The sequence below is a fragment of the Daucus carota genome, chromosome 3 (genome assembly GCF_001625215.2).
Source record: "Daucus carota subsp. sativus chromosome 3, DH1 v3.0, whole genome shotgun sequence".
In the NCBI taxonomy this organism is placed as follows: domain Eukaryota; kingdom Viridiplantae; phylum Streptophyta; class Magnoliopsida; order Apiales; family Apiaceae; genus Daucus; species Daucus carota.
In genome coordinates this window covers 12,620,234-12,645,789 of record NC_030383.2, presented here as the reverse complement: position 1 = coordinate 12,645,789, position 25,556 = coordinate 12,620,234, and the positions used below count along the sequence as shown (strand labels likewise).

The 25,556-nt window shown below is 31.8% G+C and overlaps 1 protein-coding gene across 1 annotated transcript; it reads left to right on the top strand.

The window, feature by feature from the left end:
• The first annotated feature begins 606 nt into the window (after window positions 1-606).
• LOC108215272 (truncated transcription factor CAULIFLOWER D) lies at window positions 607-22,490 on the top strand. The gene is made up of 8 exons (XM_017387696.2): window positions 607-810; window positions 8,188-8,389; window positions 17,834-17,921; window positions 20,082-20,134; window positions 20,218-20,329; window positions 20,954-20,992; window positions 21,884-21,925; window positions 22,036-22,490. Exons 2-8 carry the CDS (start codon window positions 8,205-8,207, stop codon window positions 22,174-22,176), a joined length of 660 nt encoding a protein of 219 aa, XP_017243185.1. The 5' UTR covers window positions 607-810; window positions 8,188-8,204; the 3' UTR covers window positions 22,177-22,490.
• The last annotated feature ends 3,066 nt before the right edge of the window (window positions 22,491-25,556 follow it).

Below are 25,556 nucleotides of genomic sequence, written 5' to 3'. Positions count from 1 at the left end.
TTATTTAAAGGTTTTAAAAATCGTATCTATCAACTGATATCACGCACCGTGATTCAGATTATCATTTGTTGAGATATATAAATGATTCAGAAGTTATGCTTCAGAGTAAACAAGTGACGCTCAAGTACAGGAATAAATAAAAATACTGGGGAGAGATGATGCTTTCGGCCGCAGGATCCGCACTTCGTCCACGTCTGATATTTAGTTTTGTGTGGGATACAGACCATGGTCCTCACAGTCACTGTTGCTGGGCCAACTTTAAACTTCAAGTTGGAGGCCCATAGACGCCGCGTGACTTGTACTGTATCAGTTGTTATTCAAACCTTTTTTCATAAAATCTACTCAGAATGTCTTCGAGATTAAAATAGTTTTAAAATATTAATTAGTTTAAAGTTTAAAAATTGATAAGATAATATTATTATAGAATTAGTTTAGTGATCGAATGGAAGTGTCCAATAATTTAAAATTTGACATAATTTGATAAGTTGAACTAATTTAAAATTGTTGAGTATATTTTTGGTTAAAGAGGTTGAAACTAATTAAATTAAATTGGTAAAATACGCAACCATGTACACGCTTAAATGTTACACAGTGGACACTAATGTGAAGCAGTGGTAGAGTAATTATTAGGGGAAACTGGCTGTAAAGTGTAAACACAAATTCTTATCAAGAGTTTGCCTTGGTCTTCTCTCCAGTCCACCGCCTTACCTTCTCGTGACTCATATATATTTTCCCACGTGTACTTCTCCTCTTCTCCTGCTCCCCCATTTGCTTCTCTCTTTCAATTGTCACTATCTTTCTCATTCTCAGGTAACTATGTTAGTGTCATTTTTAATATTCACCATGATTTCTTCATAATCTTAGATTTTGTGTTTATGCAAGCTCTATATACTGTGCTTAATTTCTTCGATTACGAATTCAAAGGGTTTGTACTGTGATTATATATGTATGTATATATCCTGTGTTTTGTTTACAATCGTAGTGTGTTAGTTCATATATTGATGTTAACACCACTCTCAGTACTTATTTTTGAGTTGTATCTATCTGACATTGTAGATTGCTTGATTTTGTTCCGTGACCCTACTTCACTCCACTAAAAAAGTAAAGAGAATCTGAGCTTAATTTTTTTTTACTTATTTCTTTCCTTAAAAAAGTGGTTATAAGTGATAAATATGTTATAATGATATGTTTGACTATTATAATTTATAAGTTAATTAAATGGTTGGTTGGTAATTTTAAAAAGTAATATTATTTGAAAAGAAGATAAAAAATAAATAGAAGTAAGAAAAAATAAGGTATTAAAGGCCAAATTAAAATAAACGTGAAATAATAAATTTTTAAACGTGAAATTCATATCTTTATTTCACCTCTTCGCATCATTATACAATTTCTAAAATTATATCACCTATATATCAAATATCTTAAAATTATTAAACCAATACTCTATTTTTATACAAATCTTTGTTATATAAGATGGAGTTCGATGCGAAACATGGTGCAAAAATGAAGATGTGGAAGGCTAACTCGAATGTTTTCGATACAAATTGTAAGGTAGAGGAAACACACGATAAGACATCTTAAATTTATGATATCAATATAATATTAGTATGATTTATTTGATAATCATAAAATAGATAAACTAAATTTATTTTTTTCACTTGCAAGTAACTTCTCACTTATAAACTTATAAGTAATAAAGATTTATTTTAGGTTAAGTCAAACTCCTCATTATATTGACTTAAAATTATCAATTTCGATCAAATGACTCAACCTCTTATATATAATTATCATATTAACTGGGAAATTTTTACTATTTCAGTGTTTTTTTAATCTTCATATAATTGATATAATGGTACTCCCTCTATCTTGATTTTTGATTCCCATTTCCTTATTTCTTTGTTTCAAAAAATTTGTCCAAATTAAGTTAATATGTTAAATTTGTTATTTTTCTAAGAAATTAATATATTTTTTGTAAATATAAGTTATTTTCTATAATTGGATAAAAGGTGAATTTTGACAAGGACTATAATATGGGATAAAGGAGTACCAAATATTTATATAAAAATTAAATTAATACTCCATCTTGTTTTTCTTAAAATTTACGTTTTATTCCATCAGAATAAACTAGCTTATAATCCATATATACCATGCACGAGTGATTTATAATACTTGTTATTATATCACACACACACACTTATATTAAATGTTTAACTAATTTTATTGTGAAAATAAAATTATGTCAGGAAAATATATGTTTTAGAATTAAAATAGTGTTTTGAATAATTAATATTTAACCTGTCATGTTGAGTAAGTATTCGTAGTTAAACTCATCAAAAATTAATAAAAACTGGGACGAAGGGATGTTTTAATGTGATTATTTAAATATATATTAATTATAATAAAATATCTACCGAAACATGTTATACATTAAGCATGCTCTTGGGCTAAATACCGACTGTCCGACCAAATTTGTTTCTTATCGTGTAAATAAGCTAAAAATTATCAAGGAGGTGTATTAATTTATAAGAATATTAACATATATAACACATCATTTATTATTTTAATTCAATATGAACAATTTTTTGAAATAAAAAGATAAGAAAATCGGGACTATATAAATAAAACGGAGAGATAAGAATATGACCATTTTTTTAGTATTTTCCCCGATTAAATTAAAATTTTAAATGTTGATTCATATCCTTGCGTCTAATGTTTGGATATATTTATGGTAACAATAGTCATCATAAATAATTATATAACAAGCACAATTATCAAGGTACAATTATTGAGATAAAAGAAAGACACACATATATACAATTTTAGAACCTATGTTTATAATAGACAAAATGCTACTTTTTCTCGATCTCCATTATTTTCTTTTCCCTTCTTCTTTAAATCATCTTCTCATACTTGCAAACAACACCCGCTATCAATGCTAAATCTGAAACATGAACAGTTTCATCTAAAACAAGGAGTAAAGAATGTAAAAAGCACTCGTTAGCTTTTGTGGTTCGTCATTGTCAACATTTGTGGTCACAATACTTGACGTTTTGGTTACATTTGTCCATGGATCAAGGATGAACAAATTGGATCGTCATATGTGGCCAAGTCCAGTGTTCCTTATTTCCATGATACAAACATTTGACACTTGCGAAGGCTCATAAATCTCGGATCGAGCGGAAATCACAATATTTAGAACTTATAAAAACATGGAATATTGATAGCAATAAAAGAAATGAAGTTGATTCCAAAAACATCGGGATTGATATAGGCTATAATATTGAAAACAAAACAATATTTACTTAGTATTATTACTACTTAATCTACATTATTTGCTAAATCTCGATAAGAAGAATAGCTAATAATCAAAAGTATATGTCTAATACAACAACTCAAAAGTACCAATCCTACACGTTCCTAGATAGTATGAAAGATACTCTACCTGGTTTCCAAAATGAAACCTAATTCCGAATCCGAAAATAAGCCGAAATATGCTGGCCCAAATACAACTTGGGTAGTCCACAAACCCACCACAGGCCCCCAAATAATCATGATTCTTGGTGTAATTGATAGTGGAATTTATGCTTATAAATTGAACCAAAGTCCCCGCACTCCTCGATGTAGGACTGGGGTGTTACAAACTCCCCCACTTAAATTCTTGATGTCCTCGTCAGGCTGAAAGAGATAGCCCATAGGCCTAGATCGTACCTCTTTAATTATTGTGGGATAATACTGAATGACTCCGTGTCTCCATCTCCGGACTCTTGCCATTATGGCATAATACCACCCGCATTTATGTCCCCACCTCCGACAACTTGACGAATCAAGCTTTCAAGAGTTGGCTCTGATACCATATGTAACAACCCGGATGAAATCTCGAGTCTTTTTCGAAAATCGGGTCAAGTCCCTTCCAAATCCGAATATAAGCTGAAATAAACTTGGCCAAATGCAACAACTTGGGTAATCCACAAGCCTACCGCAGGCCCCCAAAAGATCATGATTTGTTGGTGTAATTGGTTGTAGAATTTATTCTTATAAATTGAAGTGAAGTCTCTACACTCCCCGATGTAGGACCGAGGTGTTACAAACATCCTAGCTGAACTCTTACGTGCAGTCCTAAAAAGACATGCAATCTTCAAAACTATCTAAAAGAGGTTAGAAATAATAGAAATAATGAGCAAAATAGTGCTCAACAAGGTAATGTAAAATTAAATTATAAAATATGACATGAATTAAATCAAGTATTTGTAATGAAAATTTAGTTCTGAGTTCAACTTGAAGCTAATTGTCCACCCCTTCCACATGTGATTTCTAGGTTATGTATGGCTGTGCCTAAGGGTATATCGTTCTTCTTTTTGATCAATCATAACCCTTCCCTAAACTGTACAAGCTTCTTCCAAAGCATACGGCTTTCTGGATGTAGATGAAATCTATACATATGGATCTTATATAGCCTATAATGAAATACCACACGGGAAGTTATCCAAATCTTCTGAATCACTCATGTTATGATCTTCTACATCCTAGGTCTTCCCATTCCATCATCTGGCTTATGTTCTTCATGTAACAATCAGAACCAATGTATCTGTAAAATTATGTTGATACTTCCATATATTATGGATAATGTAAAAGACATCTCTATTTTCCCTGGGAAATCTTTATAATTACCACTACTTGTCTTTCAATTTGTCTCTGACTATCAAATGAAATGTAAATAACCCGTCCCCTCTTTTTTAAAGAAGAAGCGCTTTCGGTTCAGTCGATGCTTGAAACAATTTTTCTTCTCCATATTACTATATCTCTAGAGTCAAGAATTTTATATGAATTCCCAGTGCGGGGGATTTTGTGACATGTCAATAGAAGTTTAAGAATTCTGGGATATGCAATTCAGTGAAAAAGTAAGTTACGAGGATTGATCATTTACATAAATGCAACCTTTTTTTGTAACTTTCACTTTCAATTATTCCAAACAATTCTTTATCATAATATAATCTTTCTTGAGAACATTTATTTATCAAATCCTTTTCAAAAATTTGGAGAATACAAGTGATCAGCCACGTACAATCCTCCAGACTGAGCACCAGACATAAGTCCCATCGACAACGAAAACTGAGACACCCATAGACATCTAATACCCTCTCGATGGACTAGGTTCACTAGTCTCTTCTGCCAACCTTTTTATAAAACCTTTCATTTTCAATTTCATGTTACTTTCTAAATTCCATTTCATTCAATGTTTGGGTATAGTCTCAAGGGTCCGCATCAGGGTTTCTCAAGGAATTAACAAAGTGATCAAACTAGCAAATCGAGGAGTGCGGGGACTTTAGTTCAATTTATAAGCATAAATTCTACTACCAATTACACCAAGAATCATGATTATTCGGGGGCCTGTGGTGAGTTTGTGGATTACACAAGTTGTTGTATTTGGGCCAACATATTTTGGCTTATTTTCGGATTCGGAATTATGTTTCATTTTGGAAACCATGTAGAGTATCTTTCATACATGCCTGAAAGTTCTGGATACGATTGGGTAAATACATTGTACTTATAATGCAGAACCTGATTACAAAAGTGATATGACCACGAAGAACCGATGAACACCGTAAAAGCAAAATTAATGAATAAACTGAAATCCTCTAATCACGTACACATAATAATTGTTGCCGGGTTGCTGATATAAAAAAAATTCATATATTATTGGACGTTGGACTAAATTATAATGAACGGTTGAGATATTGGACTCCAATACTCCAAAAAAGTGTGTATTCATGAAACTTAACTCTCTCTCTCTCTCCACACACACACACATGTATATGTGTATACATATACATGTATATGTATGTATACGTGTATACATATATAATATATATATATATATATATATGTATATTTCAATTTTCAAGTCTCTATATTATAAACAAAAGACAGAAGATCAAGTTTACATTGTAGTATTAAAACAAGACTCCTATAAAGTCAATAAGAGTTCTAAACTGTGAAAAAATTCGTGTATTAATTCCAGGTAATTGATTAAACAAGAATCAAATTGTACTTTTAACAATGTTGTCAACTTTAGATATAATAAATGAAATGTGTCGAACTGAAGATATGCAACTTGTTTTCAATAACAGGAGAAGTAAGAATACTTGCCCCTTTCAATATAAAGTAGAGTAGAACTACTTGCGTGATATGTAGTGAAATTCTGTGCTGAATAACTTCTATAACCTGTCTAACTACATCGCTTTTGAACCTATTATAAAAGACTCAATTTACGAAGAATCCGAGTCAGTCTTCTGACTTACTAGAATGTTCTTAACTGCTACCCTTCATATGTTGTACAAAATATTTGCAAGTAATTAGATAATAATAACATATACACCTTGCATCACATAAACAGGTAATCATATAAGTATAAAGTAATTAACCATCTTTTTTTAATTAACATATATCTTAAGATTTCCTAAATTAAGTAACAATAACAAGTATCACAAAGAATTGTACCACCTCTACGTGACCCAATTACTTATATGTCTTAACTTGCTTCCAACTTCTACGTCACTTTTTTACTTTAAGCAAGAAACACTTATTTTAAACTTACCCAAACAGCCCCTCAATAATAAATTCTAGATGCAATCTCTAAGAAAATTAACACAATTATGTCACAAAGAGAATATAATATTTATTAGATCACAACTCAAATATAATTCGTGATTCACAACTATCTAAAATAATTGCAAGTAATATAAATTAGAATTCTAATTAATTATTGATTTATTTAATATTATTAACTATTATTATTACCATTATAACTGATGATAATAACAATATCAATAATAGTGATAATAGTTATATAATAAATTAATTATCCATCGTCTGGAACTCGCGACTGCATCACGAGCCCCACCCGATCTCGAGTCCCCCTTCCAATTCATAGCTCTCACGGTTGCACTACCTAGGTCGCTACCTGCCACCAATTATTATTATTTCGCAAGTTTCATATAATTACATGAAATTTTCACATAATTGCATGAAATATTAATATTAAGAAGATTAAATAGGTAATAATATTCCCGACAATTACACATGTACTCATGACTATTACTTTGTTTGATATAATTTTTGTGTAATCCTCAAAGCTCCTTTATAAATTTTGACATTTAAGAAAAAAATGATAACCAAGACAAGAGGAACGTAGGTAACAGAATGCTACTTCAATATTGAAATAGTATATGACAAATGATTCAAACCAACCAAAATCTAATAAATGAACAGTAATTTAGGTAAAAAAAAATTAACATTTATTATATATATATATATATACACATATATTATAAATTAATTAATGTGATAATATTTGAAACCTTAAATTTTACAATAGTTAATTATGTTCGGTTATCTGAAGATTTATGTCCATTTTAAACTTAAATAAATTAAATTATAATTTCGTGTTAAAAAATATAAGGATATTTTTAGAATTACACTATATGATATATGAGGCTTACTGATGTGCAAGTGAATTTTTAGAATCACTTGAAAAATAAATGTGTATATAAAAATAAAAGGTATGATCATATAAAAGAATGGATTCGTAAGTATAGATTTTATATAGTTATAAGGATCAATTGTCAAAAATTATTTTAATGAATTCTAAGTATATATAATACTAAATATTATCGACACAAATGCAAGTGCTATGTTGTCGCGCCAACTATTATGATATATTTGTTTCCTTAAAATAATATATAATATATGTTAGACAATGCAAATTTGATCTATGTTGTCAAACCATTTTATACGCTCATTGAATTGTATATATTACTAGTGTGGAATATCGTGCATTGATGAATTTCTTCTTGATATATATATTTATAGAACTAATATTACTTGTTGTCTTATTAATAACATTATGTCTATATATGAATCTTCTTGATTTTTTATTAGATTTTGTTTCGTCACAAATACACCTTATCTGGTTTCCAATATTTTATTTTTAAAAATTCAGTTTACAAGGAGTCGAACAATTTGGTTTGTAATATATATCCTAATTTCGGCCTTATTCGATTTCAAAATTTTAACAATTTGATTCTCACTCTTGTCGCTTATTCAACTGAATTTGAAATGGTAATTTAGTCATATAGTTATTGTTTAAATTCAAATAAAAGAATAACACAATAAAGCAAAATTTGTTAGGATTATCGTGCAAAAAAATGGGAAGGAAGAAGATAGAGATCAAGCCAATCAAGGACAAGACTAATAGGCAAGTGACATTCTCAAAAAGAAGAAGGGGATTGTTTAAGAAAGTCAAAGAACTTTCTATTCTCTGCGATGCAGAAGTTGCTGCAATTGTTTTCTCTAACCGTGAAAAATTATCTGAGTGCTTTCATGGCAACAGGTGATTACATTCTTTCTCCAAGTATTTTTTACTCGTTCTCATTTCTTTGTGCTCTACTTGTTAGTTTATTTTTTCACTGCATGCTTGCTTTGATATTTCCAAATAAAAAATAAAGCATTTTGTATTTTTTTTTTCATGATAAAATTATGCACATATAGACAAGCTAAATCAGCCTTTTATGTATGTCAATTCATATTTCATCTTCTTTCCCATAATTTCATATTTGCCTTTTTAACTTTAATGACACTTCATCTTCTTCGTGATCTCTGTATCATTTTCAAATTTAAACATATTTAGAACAAATATTTTGATAATATAGCGATAAGTAAAGATAGAGCGATTGATGATACATATAAAGATAAAATCTTGAAATTTTGAAATGGATTTGATTAAAAACTCTAAATTCATACAAAAAATTATTCCAAGTTGATCATTGTAAATGTTATTGAAAAGGGAAATTTACTTTGAATCCAAATGTTAATTAATGTAGTAGGTCATAAAGTAGGTATTATAGCAGAAAAACTAGGTTATAGTTAATGCGTTAGGGCCTTTTTCCTCGACTATAGTCATAAAATAGGTCATAAAGTAGGTATTATAGCAGAAAAACTAGGTTATAGTTAATGCATTAGGGCTTCTTTCCTCGACTAGTTTAAAACGTGATATATGCGAGATGCCTATCAAGTATGTTTTGAGAATCAATTCAAGATGTAGTTCTGAGTGGATAGGTTATGATGTTTATATAGGCTATCAAGCTATAGTTTTTGAATAGCCTTAGATTTTCTTTGTAGGCCCAAGTCTTATCTTCTGACGAAGAAATTAGTTTCCTTATAGGACGTAGAATCTTAAAATCATTCTTAACTAAATCCAACCAGGTTTCCAATTAATGAGCTTGTTTTATTGGCCCATTAGTTTCCTACTTATTTTATTAATTAATTAGGACTCACCGGCCTAATTATTTGGGCTTTGTGTAGACTTTTATTTAGGTCACATTTAAAATGCAACTTGACGCTTTTATAACACATTTTACCTTAGTTGTTACAATTATTAAGGGATTCCAGTAGAAATTAGTACAAGGGACATCTCGGTATGGATGCTTATCAAACCTTTATAGGCATCTTATTCCTCTTGAACAACAATTTGGCATTTTTAAAAGTTTCATATTGAACCAATTAATAATAATAATAATAATAATGATAATAATAATAATAATAAATAATAATATCATCATAATCATAATATATGTTGTGGAAATATAACTTATCTTATTAATTTGCAATAGAATTTATCAATATGCTTTGTATTGTTTCATAATAATATTAATGATTAATATTGTTTATTTTATTAATATTTATTTTTAACTTAAATATTCTTTATATTAGTGTAAACTAATTTTACATATATTATTATTAGTAATATCTTTTTAATTTAATTATTTTATTATGACGGTGGAAATTGGTTTTATTTATGATATTTAGTTTATCAATTTGGAATTTTAAAAAAATATTATGTGATTAGAAAAATAGTTTTTGTCTCCAATTTTAGTTCAGGTACGTTTAAATCAAGATGTTTGAATATTCATGCGAGTTGCTATATGCATTTAATATGAAAAAAGGCGGAACAAGTGGGAGAGAGTGGGAATATAATTTTATAAGTAGTGTAATTAATTAATTAATCAATTTAAGTAAAGTCTTCATCATTATGGACACTGCATAATAAAAATATTAGAGAAGATAGAAGACTTGAAGAAAGTGAGAGTATTATTTTACAAATAATAGGATTCATTAATAAATATAAGTAAAATATTTATTATGAAGGACACTTGGAAGACATTGAGAATTCTCAGAGTTTATATAGCAGCTAGGTATATATATATGAGATGCAAGAAAAAACAGGAGATGAAGGAGTAATGTAATGCAGTGTATATCCTTATTGATATCTTATTATTCAGGGAGAGGAATCAGTCCTCTTTATATAGAATATACAAGAGTAGTCCCCAAGTAATCTACAGTAACATCTACATGATGTAAGCTAGCTGACATCATGATGCTTGCATCATCTTTTAACACTCCCCCTCAAGTTGATGCATATATATCGCTCATGCCCAACTTGCTGATAAGAGGATGAAGCATTTTTCCACTTAAACCTTTGGTTAGTATGTCAGCTAATTGATCTTCTGATTTTACAAATTGAATACTGATGATATTGTTGTTGATCTTCTCTTTGATAAAGTGTCGATCGATCTCAATATGCTTGGTCCGATCGTGTTGAACGGGATCATGAGCAATGGCAATAGTTGCTTTGTTATCACAATGCAGCTTCATTGGAGTGACCGCTGCGAGTCCCAATTCGGTTAAAAGCAATCTAATCCATAGTAATTCTCGTACACCTCGAGCCATAGCTCTGTACTCCGCTTCCGTACTAGATAATGCCACCACCGGTTGCTTCTTGCTTCGCCAAGTAACTATGTTGCCACCAACAAATGTACAATATCCTGATGTGGAACGTCTGTCGTCTGAACATCCGGCCCAATCTGCATCCGTATAGCTTTCAACCCCAAGATGATTGTTTTTAGTAAAAATCACTCCTTTTCCGGGAGTAGCTTTAAGATACCTTAATATCATATAAACTGCGTCCAAATGAGGTTGACGAGGATCATGCATGTACCGACTCACAACTCCTACTGCATATGCTATATCTGGCCTTGTGTGTGCGAGGTAGATTAGTCGTCCAACTAATCTCTGATATTGAAACCTATCAACAATTTCACCAACATCTCCACGAAGCTTATTGTTTGCTTCTATAGGAGAATTTGCGGGTCTACATCCCAACATACCAGTTTCATTTAAAAGGTCAAGCGTATACTTCCGTTGTGAAAGGAAGATACCACCCTGACTTCTGGAAACTTCAATGCCAAGAAAATATCGTAGTTCTCCCAAGTCTTTCATCTCAAATTCAGAAGCAAGTCTTCGTTTAACATCTGCAATCTCACATGTGTCGTTGCCAGTTATCACAATATCATCAACATAAACAATTAACACAGTGATCTTTTCACCTTTTCTTTTCACAAACATTGTGCTATCTGAATTGCTCTGCTTGTAGCCAAATTTAACTACTGCTCTTTGAAATTTGCCAAACCAAACTCTTGGAGACTGTTTCAATCCATAAATAGTCTTCTTTAACTTGCATACTTTCCCAATGGTTGCTGCTGTAGAAAATCCAGGTGGAATGTCCATATAGACCTCTTCTTTTAGGTCTCCGTGTAAGAATGCATTTTTAACATCCAACTGTTGAAGTTCCCATCCAAGATTTGCTGCACATGAAATCAAGACTCTAATAGAAGCCATCTTTGCTACTGGAGCAAAAGTTTCCTGATAATCAATCCCGTAAGATTGGCTATACCCTTTTGCCACAAGTCTTGCTTTGTACCTATCAATCAAGCCATTTGGTTTTTGTTTCACAGTGAACACCCATTTGCATCCAACTACCTTCCTTCCCGCGGGGAGATGAGTCAACTCCCAAGTGCCATTATGTTTCAATGCATTCATCTCTTCTACCATGGCATTTTTCCACTTAGGATCACATAAAGCATCCTGCCAAGTATGTGGAATGGAAACGCTAGACAAGGAAGACACAAAAGCAAGTGAAGAAGGAGATAAAGCTTTATAGGAAACAAAGTTCGAGATAGGATGGTTAGTACAAGAGCGTATACCCTTTCTAATAGCAATAGGAAGATTAAGAGTGGGATCAAGAGTGTTACCGTTATCAGGCTCAATTACAGGAGCCGTAGGATCTGCCTCGAGGTCAGAAGTCTCTGGGAGTGGTAAACTAGTGATATCATTATTTCTCCGTCTAGAATATGTGATCAAATCTGGTCTGTCAAATCTACTTAGATCATCCGACTCACTACTGAAATGTGGAGGGAATGTGTTCGGGCTTGTGTTTGGACTAGTGTTTGGGCCAGGACAATTTGGAATAGGCATATTGATAAATGGAAGTGACTCCTCTATCACTTCACTGTCAAGACTATGTCGATTAATCTCCCCCTGAAGTAAAGAGGAGGAGCCGGGAGAAAAATAAGATATAGACTCCCAAAAAGTAACATCATGACTGACAAAAGTGCGATGTGAGGGAGGATGATAACACTTATATCCCTTTTGAGTTGGTGAATAACCAATGAAGACACAACGAAGAGCACGAGAATCGAGTTTATCCCGAGAGGGAAAATGATTATGAACAAAACATACACTCCCAAATAACCGAAGAGGTAATGGATGAGTGGAAGGTGCAGGAACAAAGGACAATGGTGTTTTGAATTGTAGAACACATGAAGGAAGACGGTTGATCAAATATGCAGCAGTCATAACTGCCTCCCCCCAAAGATATTTGGGGACATGCATAGTTAACATAAGAGACCGTGCAACCTGTTGTAAGTGACCAATTTTTCTTTCGGCAACACCATTTTGTTGAGAGGTTTTAACACATGTAGTTTGATGAATAATACCATATGTGTCCAAATAAGATGTAAATTGTCCGTGATACTCGGTACCATTGTCACTCCGAAGAATTTTAACAGAAGCATTAAATTGTGTTTGGATCATGTGGTGAAAAGATTTAAAACACTCAAATACTTCACTTTTGTGTTTAAGAAGATATACCCAAGTAAGCCGAGAATGACAATCAACAAAGACAACAAACCATCTATACCCATCATGTGTAGGATGTCTAAATGGACCCCAAACATCGGTATGAATAGTTGAAAAAAGATTAGAACTCCTTTTATTATTAGATGGATAAGATGACCTCTTATGTTTGGCTAGTTCACATGGTTCACAGAAAAATTCTTCTTTATTACATTTACTTGCTAATTTAGGAAAAAGATGTGCCAAAACACCAAAAGATGGATGACCTAATCGTCTATGCCATTGATACAAAGATTCTAAAACAGGATTAGATTTAGATGACACCTGATAACTGTTCAAATGACAAACAGAGTTGCTTTCCATGACATAAAGTCCATCGACCAATTTACCACTGCCAAGGACCCTCCCTGTTGCCAGATCCTGAAATACACAGTAAGAAGGGAAAAAGGTTACTGAACAATTAAGATTTTCAGTAATACGAGGAACGGATAATAAATTTGCAGATAATGAAGGAACATGTAACACATTGGATAATGGTAAGGATGGAAGACAATGACATGTGCCCTGTCCGTGAACAGGTACAGTAGCCCCATTGGCAACCCGAATTTTGCCAGTTTCGCCATGATATGACTCTAGAAAATTGGAATTCCTCGTCATATGTGTAGATGCTCCAGAATCAATAATCCATGAAGTAGGAAATTTATCAGATATAAAATGACAAGAGATACCTGCATGAGCAGAATTGGCTGTGGGTATGGCTGCATTGGTGTTCAATTGTGACAATAGTTGACGAAAAGTGTCGAGTTCAGAAGCATTTAGTGTCCCTCTTGAAGTAGATGACTCATAGTCAGAGACTGCATGATGAGCATTGAAAGGAATGCCCCTTCCAGTGCCTTTGCTCGTACTTCTGCCCGATGAGACGCCTCGGTAGCCACCTCGACTGCGTCTTCCTCGTCCTCTGACTTTTAGGTGAGGATGCAAAATAAAGCAATTCTCCCGAGTGTGGTATAACTTGTTGCAATAATCACACTGAGGAATTGGTCTTTCACTAATAAGAGCTACTGGATTTTTTTCTGCTTTTTCTGACTCAAGCTGTTGAACATCTGCGGTTAAGAGTGCAGATCGATCTGAAGGAGCTGTCCGGGCCATGCTTTGCTTTCGACTTTCCTCTAATCGAACACGACCATATGCATCCTCCACAGTTGGAAAGGGAACTTGTCCAATAAGTTGATTCTTAATTGAATCATACTCGTTAGACAATCCATCAAGAAATTTCATCACTCTTTCTTCAGTCATCATTTTTTGATATTTCTCTTGATCTTCAGCATGTTTACACTCGAATATAGTGTAATGACTCAATTCACTCCACAATGATGTAAGCTCTGAATAATACTGAGCTAGTGTTTGATCTCCTTGAATCAATGCCCATATCTTCCGCTTTACCTCGAACCGCTTGGCCACATTTCCAGAGAAGGAATAAGTTCGGATGAGAGAATTCCACACCTCCTCAGCAGTATCAATAAATATATAACTTTTGCGAATATGCACTTCCATGGAGTTAAATAACCATGAACAAACCATGGCATTTTCAGATTCCCAATCATCGAAATTGGAGTCACTTTCCGAAGGTTGTTTGGACTTCCCATTGATATATTTCATCAACTTATGAGATTTTAATGCCATAGTACTAGCCTTTGACCATTCAAGAAAATTTTTCCCGTCAAATTTTGGGCTCACATATGGCATACTGTGAAATCCAGATTTAGTGCCCGTTACTGTAGTGACGTCACTTGTGACAGAACTATCTCCAACACCAGCCATTTTGAAGTATAATAAATTTGATCAAGATCAAGTCTTAACTTGATAAGGATAGGCAGCACTGCCTTTGTACTTGTATGATATAGAGTGTCTCTTACGAGAGCTTTCAAAAGAAACTAGCTACAGGAATTAATATCACAGGAGTATAATCAAATAATGAAATAGATTTAAGGTTCTGAAATCAGTACCAAAAATGAAGCCGGGAGAAGCAGATCAAAGGAGCCCTTCAGAGTCTTCATAAAAAAAACTGGCCAGAAAGTGAGAGTATGTGGCTTTTTCTGGGTAGGTTTGGTTTTATGATATAAGAGATCGTACTGGGCTCTTGATTCTCCTTGAAGAATTCAAGCTTTGAAAAGGTAAATTATGTCCAAAAAGAACAGATTGTCGGTCTCTGGGCAGAGTGTTGCTTCTGGGTTTAAAGAGAGCTTTGTTCTTCTTGAAGAAACTAAGCATCTGGAGAGAAATTAGTGTCCAGGATGGACCTGCTCTGATACCATCTCAGAGTTTATATAGCAGCTAGGTATATATATATGAGATGCAAGAAAAAACAGGAGATGAAGGAGTAATGTAATGCAGTGTATATCCTTATTGATATCTTATTATTCAGGGAGAGGAATCAGTCCTCTTTATATAGAATATACAAGAGTAGTCCCCAAGTAATCTACAGTAACATCTACATGATGTAAGCTAGCTGACATCATGATGCTTGCATCATCTTTTAACAAGAATATTATTTACAAAAAGTCAGTCTTAATTAATTAGTGAGTTAGTGCAAGTAGAGTATTTGTTAATATGAAATTTGTAGTAACCGAGTGTATTATAGATTTATATCATGATTATATACACATCCAAGATTCATATGCTTCTTATCGGCTCTTAACCCCTGTTTATGAAAGATAAGAAGTGTTTGTTAAAAATGAAAAGTGAAACAACTAACTGTTAGGCCCTGAAACGATTGTAGAAGGGGGGGGTTGAATACAATCGTCACTAAAAATCGCGGCGGAATAATCTGATTTGAATTAAACTTGTTAATCAGATTTTAATTAATTAATATAACAATGTTTTAAGTCGTTATATAATTAATAAGGTTCGTTTTAATGTCCACTAAAGTTCGTAGAATAAATTCGACAGGATGTATTCTAGTTTAGTGATTAAAACAACCGAGTGATCAAAGCACAGAAAACTGTGGATATAACAATTGCAAGTTACAAACAACTTGAAAGCTTTTACAATGCTTGAACAACTTGAAATGAAGAAAGTGAAGCCATATATATAGGCAAAGCACTTGGAACTAGGTATGACATTGAAAGGAATGACTTAGTAGCTTAGGAATGACATTACAAAGCAAAGCCATGCCAAAAGGAAGGAAGGAATGACATTTAAAAGGAATGTCATACTGGTACAAACGGTATGACTTAATTTCCTTGGCCTTCAAGGGTCATTTGGCATGACAAAACTAGCTAAAGTCATGAGGGATAAGGAGGTATGACTTTATAAGACATAGAGATGCAAAGGGTATGACTTAATAAGTCATAAGGATGCAAACGGTATGACATTCAAAGAATGTCATACTGCATCACACGGTATGACTTGATGAAGTCATGATGGATGAGTCAGAGCAAAGGACACGGTATGACTTTCTTTTAGAAAGTCATGCCGCCTGTTAAAACCATGCACACCTCACCAGTATGACTTGTTTAAGTCATGACTAACAAAGCCATAAAGAAGGACACGGTATGACTTTACTGAAGAATGTCATACCGACCCTTTTCAACCTTAAAAACAGTTTAAATAATTATATAAATATTAGATAATTACTCACTTAATTATATTAATTATATAAATTCATAAATTAAATTAATTCGAAGGTGAATCAATTTAATAAATAAATTATACAACCAATTTAATTATCTTGATAAGTGAGATAATTAAATAAATACTTATATAAAAGTATATCTTCATCAGCAGAGACTTCCGGCTTGATTAAACTTTGTACATCTTTGTCTTGATTGAACGGTCACTTATAGTTGATGCAGAACACTTAATCTGAGTAGCTGACACACAAACGTACTGTCTGGTTCATCTGTATCTAGCTGAATTAAATATTCTTTATCAAATAAACATTTGAGACGTGGCTTGTTCGTCGAGTCTTTGTCTTCGTAGTTCTTCTTCATTAGTAACAATAGTATGGAATCTTCTGAATAAATAAAGTATTAAAACTTTATACCTTCTGAACTTCTGGACGTGCTACAAAAGATTATTTGTACACTGAGGCTTGAACATATTAATGAACTTCTTCCAGTGGTGTGCAGCAGCATCCTGAAATTCTTCAGACATATAATTTCAATAAATCACTTGACGTTCTTCGTACGGATTCCTTCAACAGTACTTGCTATTTACCTTGCTTTCTTATCAGAGTTGAGTTGGTACCTCTTTAATTACAAATAGGCTAAACATATGCCTTTCACTAACATATCCCAAAATATTTCAAAACATTAATATTAAAGATCTTAAATCTGTTGCAAAAAAATAAATTTTAAATCAAAAATACTTTGTTAAATTCCCACGAACAAATTTGAAAGAGTTATACTTTGTTGAATTCCTGTAATTGACTAATATCATATCTTTTCTTCTCAATATAATAAGTTGGTCTTTCATAATGATTTCAATGTAGTTTAACTTTTTCTACATTTCCGTCTTTACTATTCATTGTTTTATGTATATAACAATAATGAATTATGTTTATAGTTACATGTAAGAAGCGGCTAACAACATAAGTGTAGGTAAATAAGCTTTTATGATCCTTTTGGTAAATCCTCGAAATTACATTTGTAATATCACTACTTCTAATAGCGGTCTTAATAATGCATATACCAGAAAGATCGTTTTTTTTCCTTTGTTTAAGAGAATTAATTTATTTTACTGCACAGGCGATCATCTTGTTTTTTATCATACCGTACTGGTTACTCGTACATTCTGCATTTAGGTTGAGCACTTTGGATGCAATTCTTCAACAATATCATGATGTCTCTCACGCAGAAGGAAAAGAAGTCGCTAAAATTCATGAATCTGAGGTATTTTAATAGTCGTCGTTTATTCGTCAATGTAAACATTCAAAATAGAAAGGTCACACTTAATCGATATTATATTATACTTTGTTTAGAGGGTTTTCAATCCATGATAGTTAGGATTATTTTTATATTTCTCTAGTCCGTGATAGTAGAAATCGTGATTAATCTGATAGTTTATATTGTTATGATTTATTTAGTTTATCTTCTTTTATCTGTTTGGATTGTTGTATATATCGCTTTTAACTATAATTTTGTAGAATTCAACAAAAAGAAAAGATAACTATTTAACCAACTAAAATATATGTTTAAGTATAATTAATAGATAGTTATCAAAGTTATTATTCGTTTGGTTCAAATTTATCAAATTAGTCACTCGTTATAAAAATTATTAAATTTTATAACCAATTTAAAGAGTTATTTGGCAAAATGATCAATCAACTCAAATCTAACTTGCAAGTAAGTCACCGAACTCAAAAAACTTGCAGTTAAACATTAAACCATTTAAAACTTTCAATTAGGTTTATACTGTTGAAAACCATTAAAATCTTGAACGAAAAAATTACATGGAATGCTAATGTATCTCTTAAATAGCTAAAATATCATTACAATCTATTATTATTTTATATTTTTTCTATTGAAAATACATATTTTGATTAATAATGGGAGTAAGCTTTATATAGAATTAAAGTGCAAATCTATTAATACTGAATAAATTATATATATATTTAACAAGATTTTTAGAAACTAGTAAGAACAATATTGATGTATTTAATACAAATAATTAATTTTCTTTGATAAATATTCTAATTTACATAAGCTAGTAGTAGAATTGTTAATCATTGGTTTATATACATCCAACCAAAAAAAATTAATTTACTGACATCAAGATTTAAGATAACGATTTTATACTCGAATAGCAATTTCTTTGTAATTTAGTTGATGGTTGGGAAATAAATGTTATGTTTAATGATTTAATTACAAATATTTTGAGTTTGATGACCACTTGCATGAGCATAAGTTGAATCACTTTTTGCTGGTTGCCCTTCAATTTAATATATCATCTGTTCTATGGCAAGTGAAGTAGATCTAACAAAACAATACTCCCTTCGTCCCACCCAAATGTTTACATTTGGGTTGGGCACAAAGATTAAGAAAAGTAGTAAAGTAAGTGTGAAAAAGTAAGAAAAGTGAGGATAGTGGTGGGATAGGTTGGGCACAAAGGTTAAGAAAAGTAGTAAAGTGTGAAAAAGTAAGAAAAGTGAGAATATTGGTGAGATCGGTTGATATTTAATGTATAAAGTAAGTATAGTGGAAAAAAGTTGTGGTAGTGGTTGATTTTTATATTATAAAATTTTACTATATTTGGTAAGTTTTGACATGTTAAGAATTTGATGGGAAATCTCAAAAAGAAATAAAAATGGTGAGATATGTTTGGGATGGAGGGAGTATCAAACAGACTTCTGTTGAAGTTAAACTCAACTTAACGGTCTTGAATATTTTTTAATGTTTAGTGATTAGATTGTAAGATTTTTTTGGTTAAATGATGTATTTGAAAACTTTTTTAATTTGATAATCGGCTTGCATATTGGATGTCAGTTTGAACGATGAAAATGACATTTAATTCCTAATTCAAGCAAACCATTGCAAGCGACTGAATTTATACAATATCATAATTTTTAATGACTAATTAAGTTGGTAAAAAATTTACAAGTCAATGATCATTTTCAACCACGTTTGTAATCAATGACTATTTTGATATATAGATCAAATGAGTGATGATTTTGATATCTATTTCTTATAATTAATTACAATTAGATTTCCCCCCGTGTTTTTTGTAATATTTAGTTTTAGTAATTCAAATAAATTTGTCTTGTGTAAATATTTTGTTCAAATTTAATTCAAAGTACATAAGAAAATGATTGGTTAGAATGCACCTACTTATCTGGAGGGAGATCACAGGGAAAGGCTATGACTGCATGATGTGTTTTATTATGGTATATACCAGTTACTTCTACTACTATAACTGAGAACTTGGCTTCGGCCTTTTATGTTGTTTCCTACTTAATTAGCCTTGTTTGATGATGCTGTCATTCCGGAAGGAAGTAGTTTCATGGATTTATACACTAGATTGTTGTTAATTTGACAACATTTACTTGTGGATAGAACTCGGAGTGTGCAAAGAGCCCGGTTAACAAAAATCTCTTGCAAGTTCAAAGGCAAGTATTCTCTTATCTAAATGTTAATGGATATTCATATTGTGTGATAATATACCTCTGACATATATAATAATCTTATATAGGTACCTTGATGAATTGAATTTGGACCAGCTCACTGTGACTAACCTTGAACAACTACAGAGTGAACTGGAAACTACACTAGCACAAACGAGAACAACAAAGGTCTCGCTCAATGTATGAACATCTAAACTTGAATCTATCAAAATTAGTGATAGATGCTATTAAGTTATCTCTAGATCCAAGAATTGTACACAAATGTAGTGTCTCTCTAATTAACAAGCCAAATATTTGCCTAAACCATGAATTTTGTGTGTTGTCTTTATACAGTCAGAGAGATAAGAATTTTGTAAGGAAGTATCACCGCTCCAATTATGATGTCTACAAAAAAACAGTTCCCTTGTTCATTTGCAGTTCTTAGTCAGACCTAATTTAGGTTTTATAGTGCACCTAATTGTGTAGCAAGGCAGCATCAGCAACTTAGGAATGCAGTCAAGGATTTTATTGATGGCATTATTCTACCTTAACACCTCGTAACAGTCATGCTAAGTTGGTTCCTAACATCCTGCTTTATCTGAGTTTTTCTTGTTGTGAGCAACAAAAGGCTGTGCCAGTCACTCTCTTACTAAACCTCTTACATTATATCTGAACATGTTTACTTGTGTAGGGATGTTTAGAATGTTTAGGACATTCCAGATAATATATTACATATCTCTGAAGTGCTTACTGGACATGTTTATGCAGTATATACTATTGTGTAGGGGGTCTAGTCAACTCATATTAAATTTTTTGACTCTGCAGACACAGATGATGGAACCAGCAATAACTCTTCATGAAAAGGTACCCCTCCTTGTTCTCCAAATAAATTCTTTAGTACTGAATTAAGGTTTCTTAATGTTGTTTATAATAAAAAGGCCTCCAAAGTATCTTGGCATAACATGTATTTGGGAGACGAGATTAAGTGATATATCTCACCTGAACATCGTTTTCTCCTTTCATTTTACCATTGACTCGTAGCGTCTGCCATATACATTGCAAGGACAACTTGTTATGCTACTCCCTCCATCTTAAAACTCAAGTCATCTTAATTATGTTAAAAGTTATTCAATTTATGACCATAAAAATATTTGGAACGTCTACTGCAAATTTTAATGTATATTTGCAGAATTATAAAGTAGTAATTTGACAGGGGAAAGCTAATCTAGGCCATTAATTATGGAATAGAAGTGCTCAAAATCTTGTGTACCTTGAGGAATATGTATTTTGATATGTAAGCATCAGATTCACCCTAGAATTCGCCATCGAGACACCCTGTTTTCTCTTCTAAAAGCATAACCCTATTCTCTTCTAAGAGCATAACTAAGCAGCTAGGGAAGCTGCTTCTATATCTTAAGCTTGTCTTGAGCCTTCTATTATTTCGTGTCAGGCGTCAACTAGCTCCAATTATTTTCTTGGTTGATTAACTACAGCCATTAAAATTAATCAGGAACCTCTGTGCAATTGTTTCATGTATAAACTTTTGTAATTAAGCACGATAGAAGATGAAAAATACTGTTCACACATTTGGAGCATAATTAATGCATAATTAGCGGTTCTTTGTGGAAAACCTCAATTTCTTAAAGTAATATGTACAGAGTACAACAGACCATTATACATGCACATTGGCATTTTAATGTTAAATTAATATAACCAAAAAAATTGTAATGAGACTTTGCTAACCTCCTTGTGTAGGCAAAATTGCTAATGGAAGAAAACAAGCTCTTGAAGCGGAAGGTACATATAGATTGCCAATTCCTTACCTGGACATCATTATTGCATGCATGTTAAAAAATTTTGAACAAGCAGAACCAATAAGTTATTTACCAAATTCTATGCAATTACAGATAACTGCAATGGAAAAGGAAAACACAGATGCAAAGGAGAGGGATGATAACAGGGAGGTAAATCTGGAATTCCACAACCTTGCAGATAATGAGACAGATCGTTCACCACCGCAGCAAACACTTAGTTTGCTTTTTCAGTGATATGATACATCCATCATCAAGGACCACCTGAAGGGAGACATCTGATCAGAATCTCAAACAGAATGAGAGCATGTTGCAGTAGTGTTTCTAAATCTCTAAATGCTTGCTTTGCAGCCAGAGTTATGGAGATTAAGCTTATCCAAATGCCAAGATAATATTACTCTGGCCCTTGCAATAAATAAATAAAATAATAAACCTGTGCAAGGACTGTGTTATGCAAGCATTCTGTTCTGTTAACTATTTGCTTTGTAGTGTTTACTATTTGGTGTTTGTAATAAAGATCTGCTTAAACTGTGTTCTTTAATCTTTTGCTATCTTGCTTGGGCCTCTTCAGGGAAGTAATTGCAACAGAGTAAGTGTTTGCTCGGGATTGTCAGTTGTGTTTCGTGTAACATTTCTGATAGTTTTAGTTTAGTACTCCAGGGAGTGCCTGAGAGTAGGTCAGCAGTCGGCCTAAGAATCTACCATGTTCAGAGGTCTGATTAGTTGGACAATTGTTGTTGAAGTATCTTGTTGTTGGTCTAAACTCTAAAGGAAACCAATTAAGCTTTGCTGTTAGGATCATTCTCCAGATGGTGAATAAAATTCCCCACACTCTGCTACAAACATGCACATAGCCTCGCCTCTGAACTTACCCGTTGTTTAGCAACTAATACAAATAGAGAAAACAAAGAAATCGCTCACCTTTATGTTAATTCTTGCCTATCAAGTATGAAGAAAGAAAAAGCAAAAAAACAAGTGTACATATCGGAGGTGTGCACATAGCACACTTTACATGCATTCTTCTTCCTTCTTTTTTTTGCGCCTCCTGACAATATTATAGTGAGCTTTACCAGAAAAGGAGAGATGGTTCTGTAATTAGTACTGAAAATTTAGTAAGATTTTAATCAGCAAACCAAAATTGTAGGGCAAGCCAAATAATGCATATGCTTTCTCTTTGAGACCAAAAGAACAGAGTAAGAAGAGGTGTGTTAAAAGTCTAAGAATCACTTGAACAATTTATTTCATTACCGTTTTAACATAAATAAAATAAAAATTTTCATTAACGTAGAATTTTGAAAAGGAAGACCGGTAAACATAAGACTATGTTTTTTCCGTGATAAAGTATGAGATAAGATTTGATAAATTTTTTTAAATTTTGTGATATCATGTACATAAAACTCTATTTTGATAATAATACAAGAATTATTCCATATCTTGACGGGGCTTCCATCAGTTTTCCGGTGGAAAGCCCCAAATCTTTCTGTTTATTTGCTTGTTCTTTGATTGTTCTTGCTTGTTTCATTGGTTCTCTTAATAAATCTCCCTCTTTGGGGAAAGTTTTAATAGATATATATCACCGAAACTTTCTATTTTCGTTCTTATTCACTTCCTGAGGGCTTTTTGGATGTGCGAGTGGATCGATTATCTCCTACACTCCCTGGTGGTGAGAGTCTGTGATTTTTCTCTCCTTTTGTGAGAGTTGGTTTAGATTTATCGATAAAAGCCTTCCGGAAATTATATTTGTGGTTGATAGCTCAAAAGGAGTTTTTGGAAAAGATGGTGAATGCAGAGTAATGATTTATATATATATATACCATCGTCAATTTCAACATCGCTTATTTGTCTCATCCTGGATATGAAGATAGGCATGTTAATTTATTCTATGTTTGTTCGACACGATAATTCTTGTAGATGCCGTATTACTGTTATTTATTGAATTATCTTCTTCTCTTAAAAAAATAATACAAGAATTATAATTCTTTAAATTTTCCGAAATAAAGTAGGAGATAAGATTGCGTCCTTTAAATTTTGTTATCCCATATTTGTTTCATAAAATTTTATTTGATGTTAATCTGAAAAATATAACCTTTTAAATTTTCTGATTCCATGTTTATTTTGTTAGAATAAAAAATATATTTAAGTCCGATAAACGAAATATATAGAAATAACAAAATGATTATTTCACAATAAATTAGGTGATCCAAATTTGAATCACTACAAAAATTTTTGATTCAATACTGGAGGAGAATTTGAAATAATCTGCTTTAAATTTAGACTTTTGGATAATTGATTTGCCTTCGGGAAGCATTGTGGAGAGGTTATAATCCATGTAAAACCAAGCATGGCGTAATAGATATTAAAGCATCTCCGGCAGTAAGGTTTGTTAAATATAATCGGGACTCTATATTGATTGACAATTTTAACAATAATTTCTATTTGTGTTCCCTATTAGTATTATAATATAAATTCAAATTTTTAAGCAAAACAATAATAAAAATGTGGAAAATAGTGCGCAAACGATGAGAGTTGAATATTTAATTATTAAAAAACAAATGAGTAATGTGTTAGGCATTACCTATTTATGAGAAATGAAAAATGTATCTTTAATATTTAGAAAATGCGTAGCGAATCAATTGAAGTGAATTTTTGTACATATTTCTCAAAATTATAATTTAAAACACCGTATACCAATGGAGATGATCTTAGAACTCTCTTTTTAAAAACTTGATCAAATACTAGCATTTTTATGTTATATTCTCATTTAAGGTTTACTCTTTATTAAGATATATATGTTCACTTAACCATGTTGGATAATATTAGTTAAAAGTACATACCAAAATACAAAAAGTCCCGAAAATAGGAGATATGACATATATAATGGTGATAAGATGAGTGTATTTTGATAATTATTATAACTATATATTTAAGGGTTACAGTTAAATCTCTTTAAAGTAATACCCTTCGGACCCGAAAAAAATATTACTTTACCGAATTTATTATTTTATCGATATAATAATATTTTATTACTTTATCGATAAAGTACTATTTTATTATTTTACCGAATTTCTATATGTATAAATTATAATTCATTATTTTTAAAAACAAGAATCAGTCAAATGCAATGTATTTGATTTAAAATTACTTTTATAATAATTAATCATATGTGAAAACTAAATTCATGCATGTACTAGATAGAGTATACATGTTACAACATGAGCAAAACATACCGGAGTTAGTTATACTTTCCATAAAGTCGAGGATGAGGTTAATTTTTGCATTGGTGGAAAAACGAAACAAGCAACTATAGATTCATATTTTAAAAAAAGACTGAATTTTGAATTCATATACATTACATTACACACACACACACACACAGATATATATATATATATATATATATATATATATATATATATATATATATATATATATATATATATATATATAGTCCCACTCTATGGAGACCCACTTTATATGGAGTACCTGGAGACTCATAATCTAACTGTTAATTTGAACTATTAATTGAACCGCTGTGATTTATTTAAAACAAAACAATGTAAACAAAAATATAACAGGTGAAAAATAACAGAGTTACACACAATACACATAATTGACAA

Bases quoted from the DNA above. Each gene is read 5' to 3' on its own strand.
- LOC108215272 (XM_017387696.2), top strand. From the start codon at position 8,205: ATGGGAAGGAAGAAGATAGAGATCAAGCCAATCAAGGACAAGACTAAT. The intron at 8,390-17,833 runs GTGATTACATTC...TTCTGCATTTAG, and splicing joins GAGTGCTTTCATGGCAACAG to GTTGAGCACTTTGGATGCAA. The intron at 20,330-20,953 runs GTATGAACATCT...TTGACTCTGCAG, and splicing joins CAACAAAGGTCTCGCTCAAT to ACACAGATGATGGAACCAGC.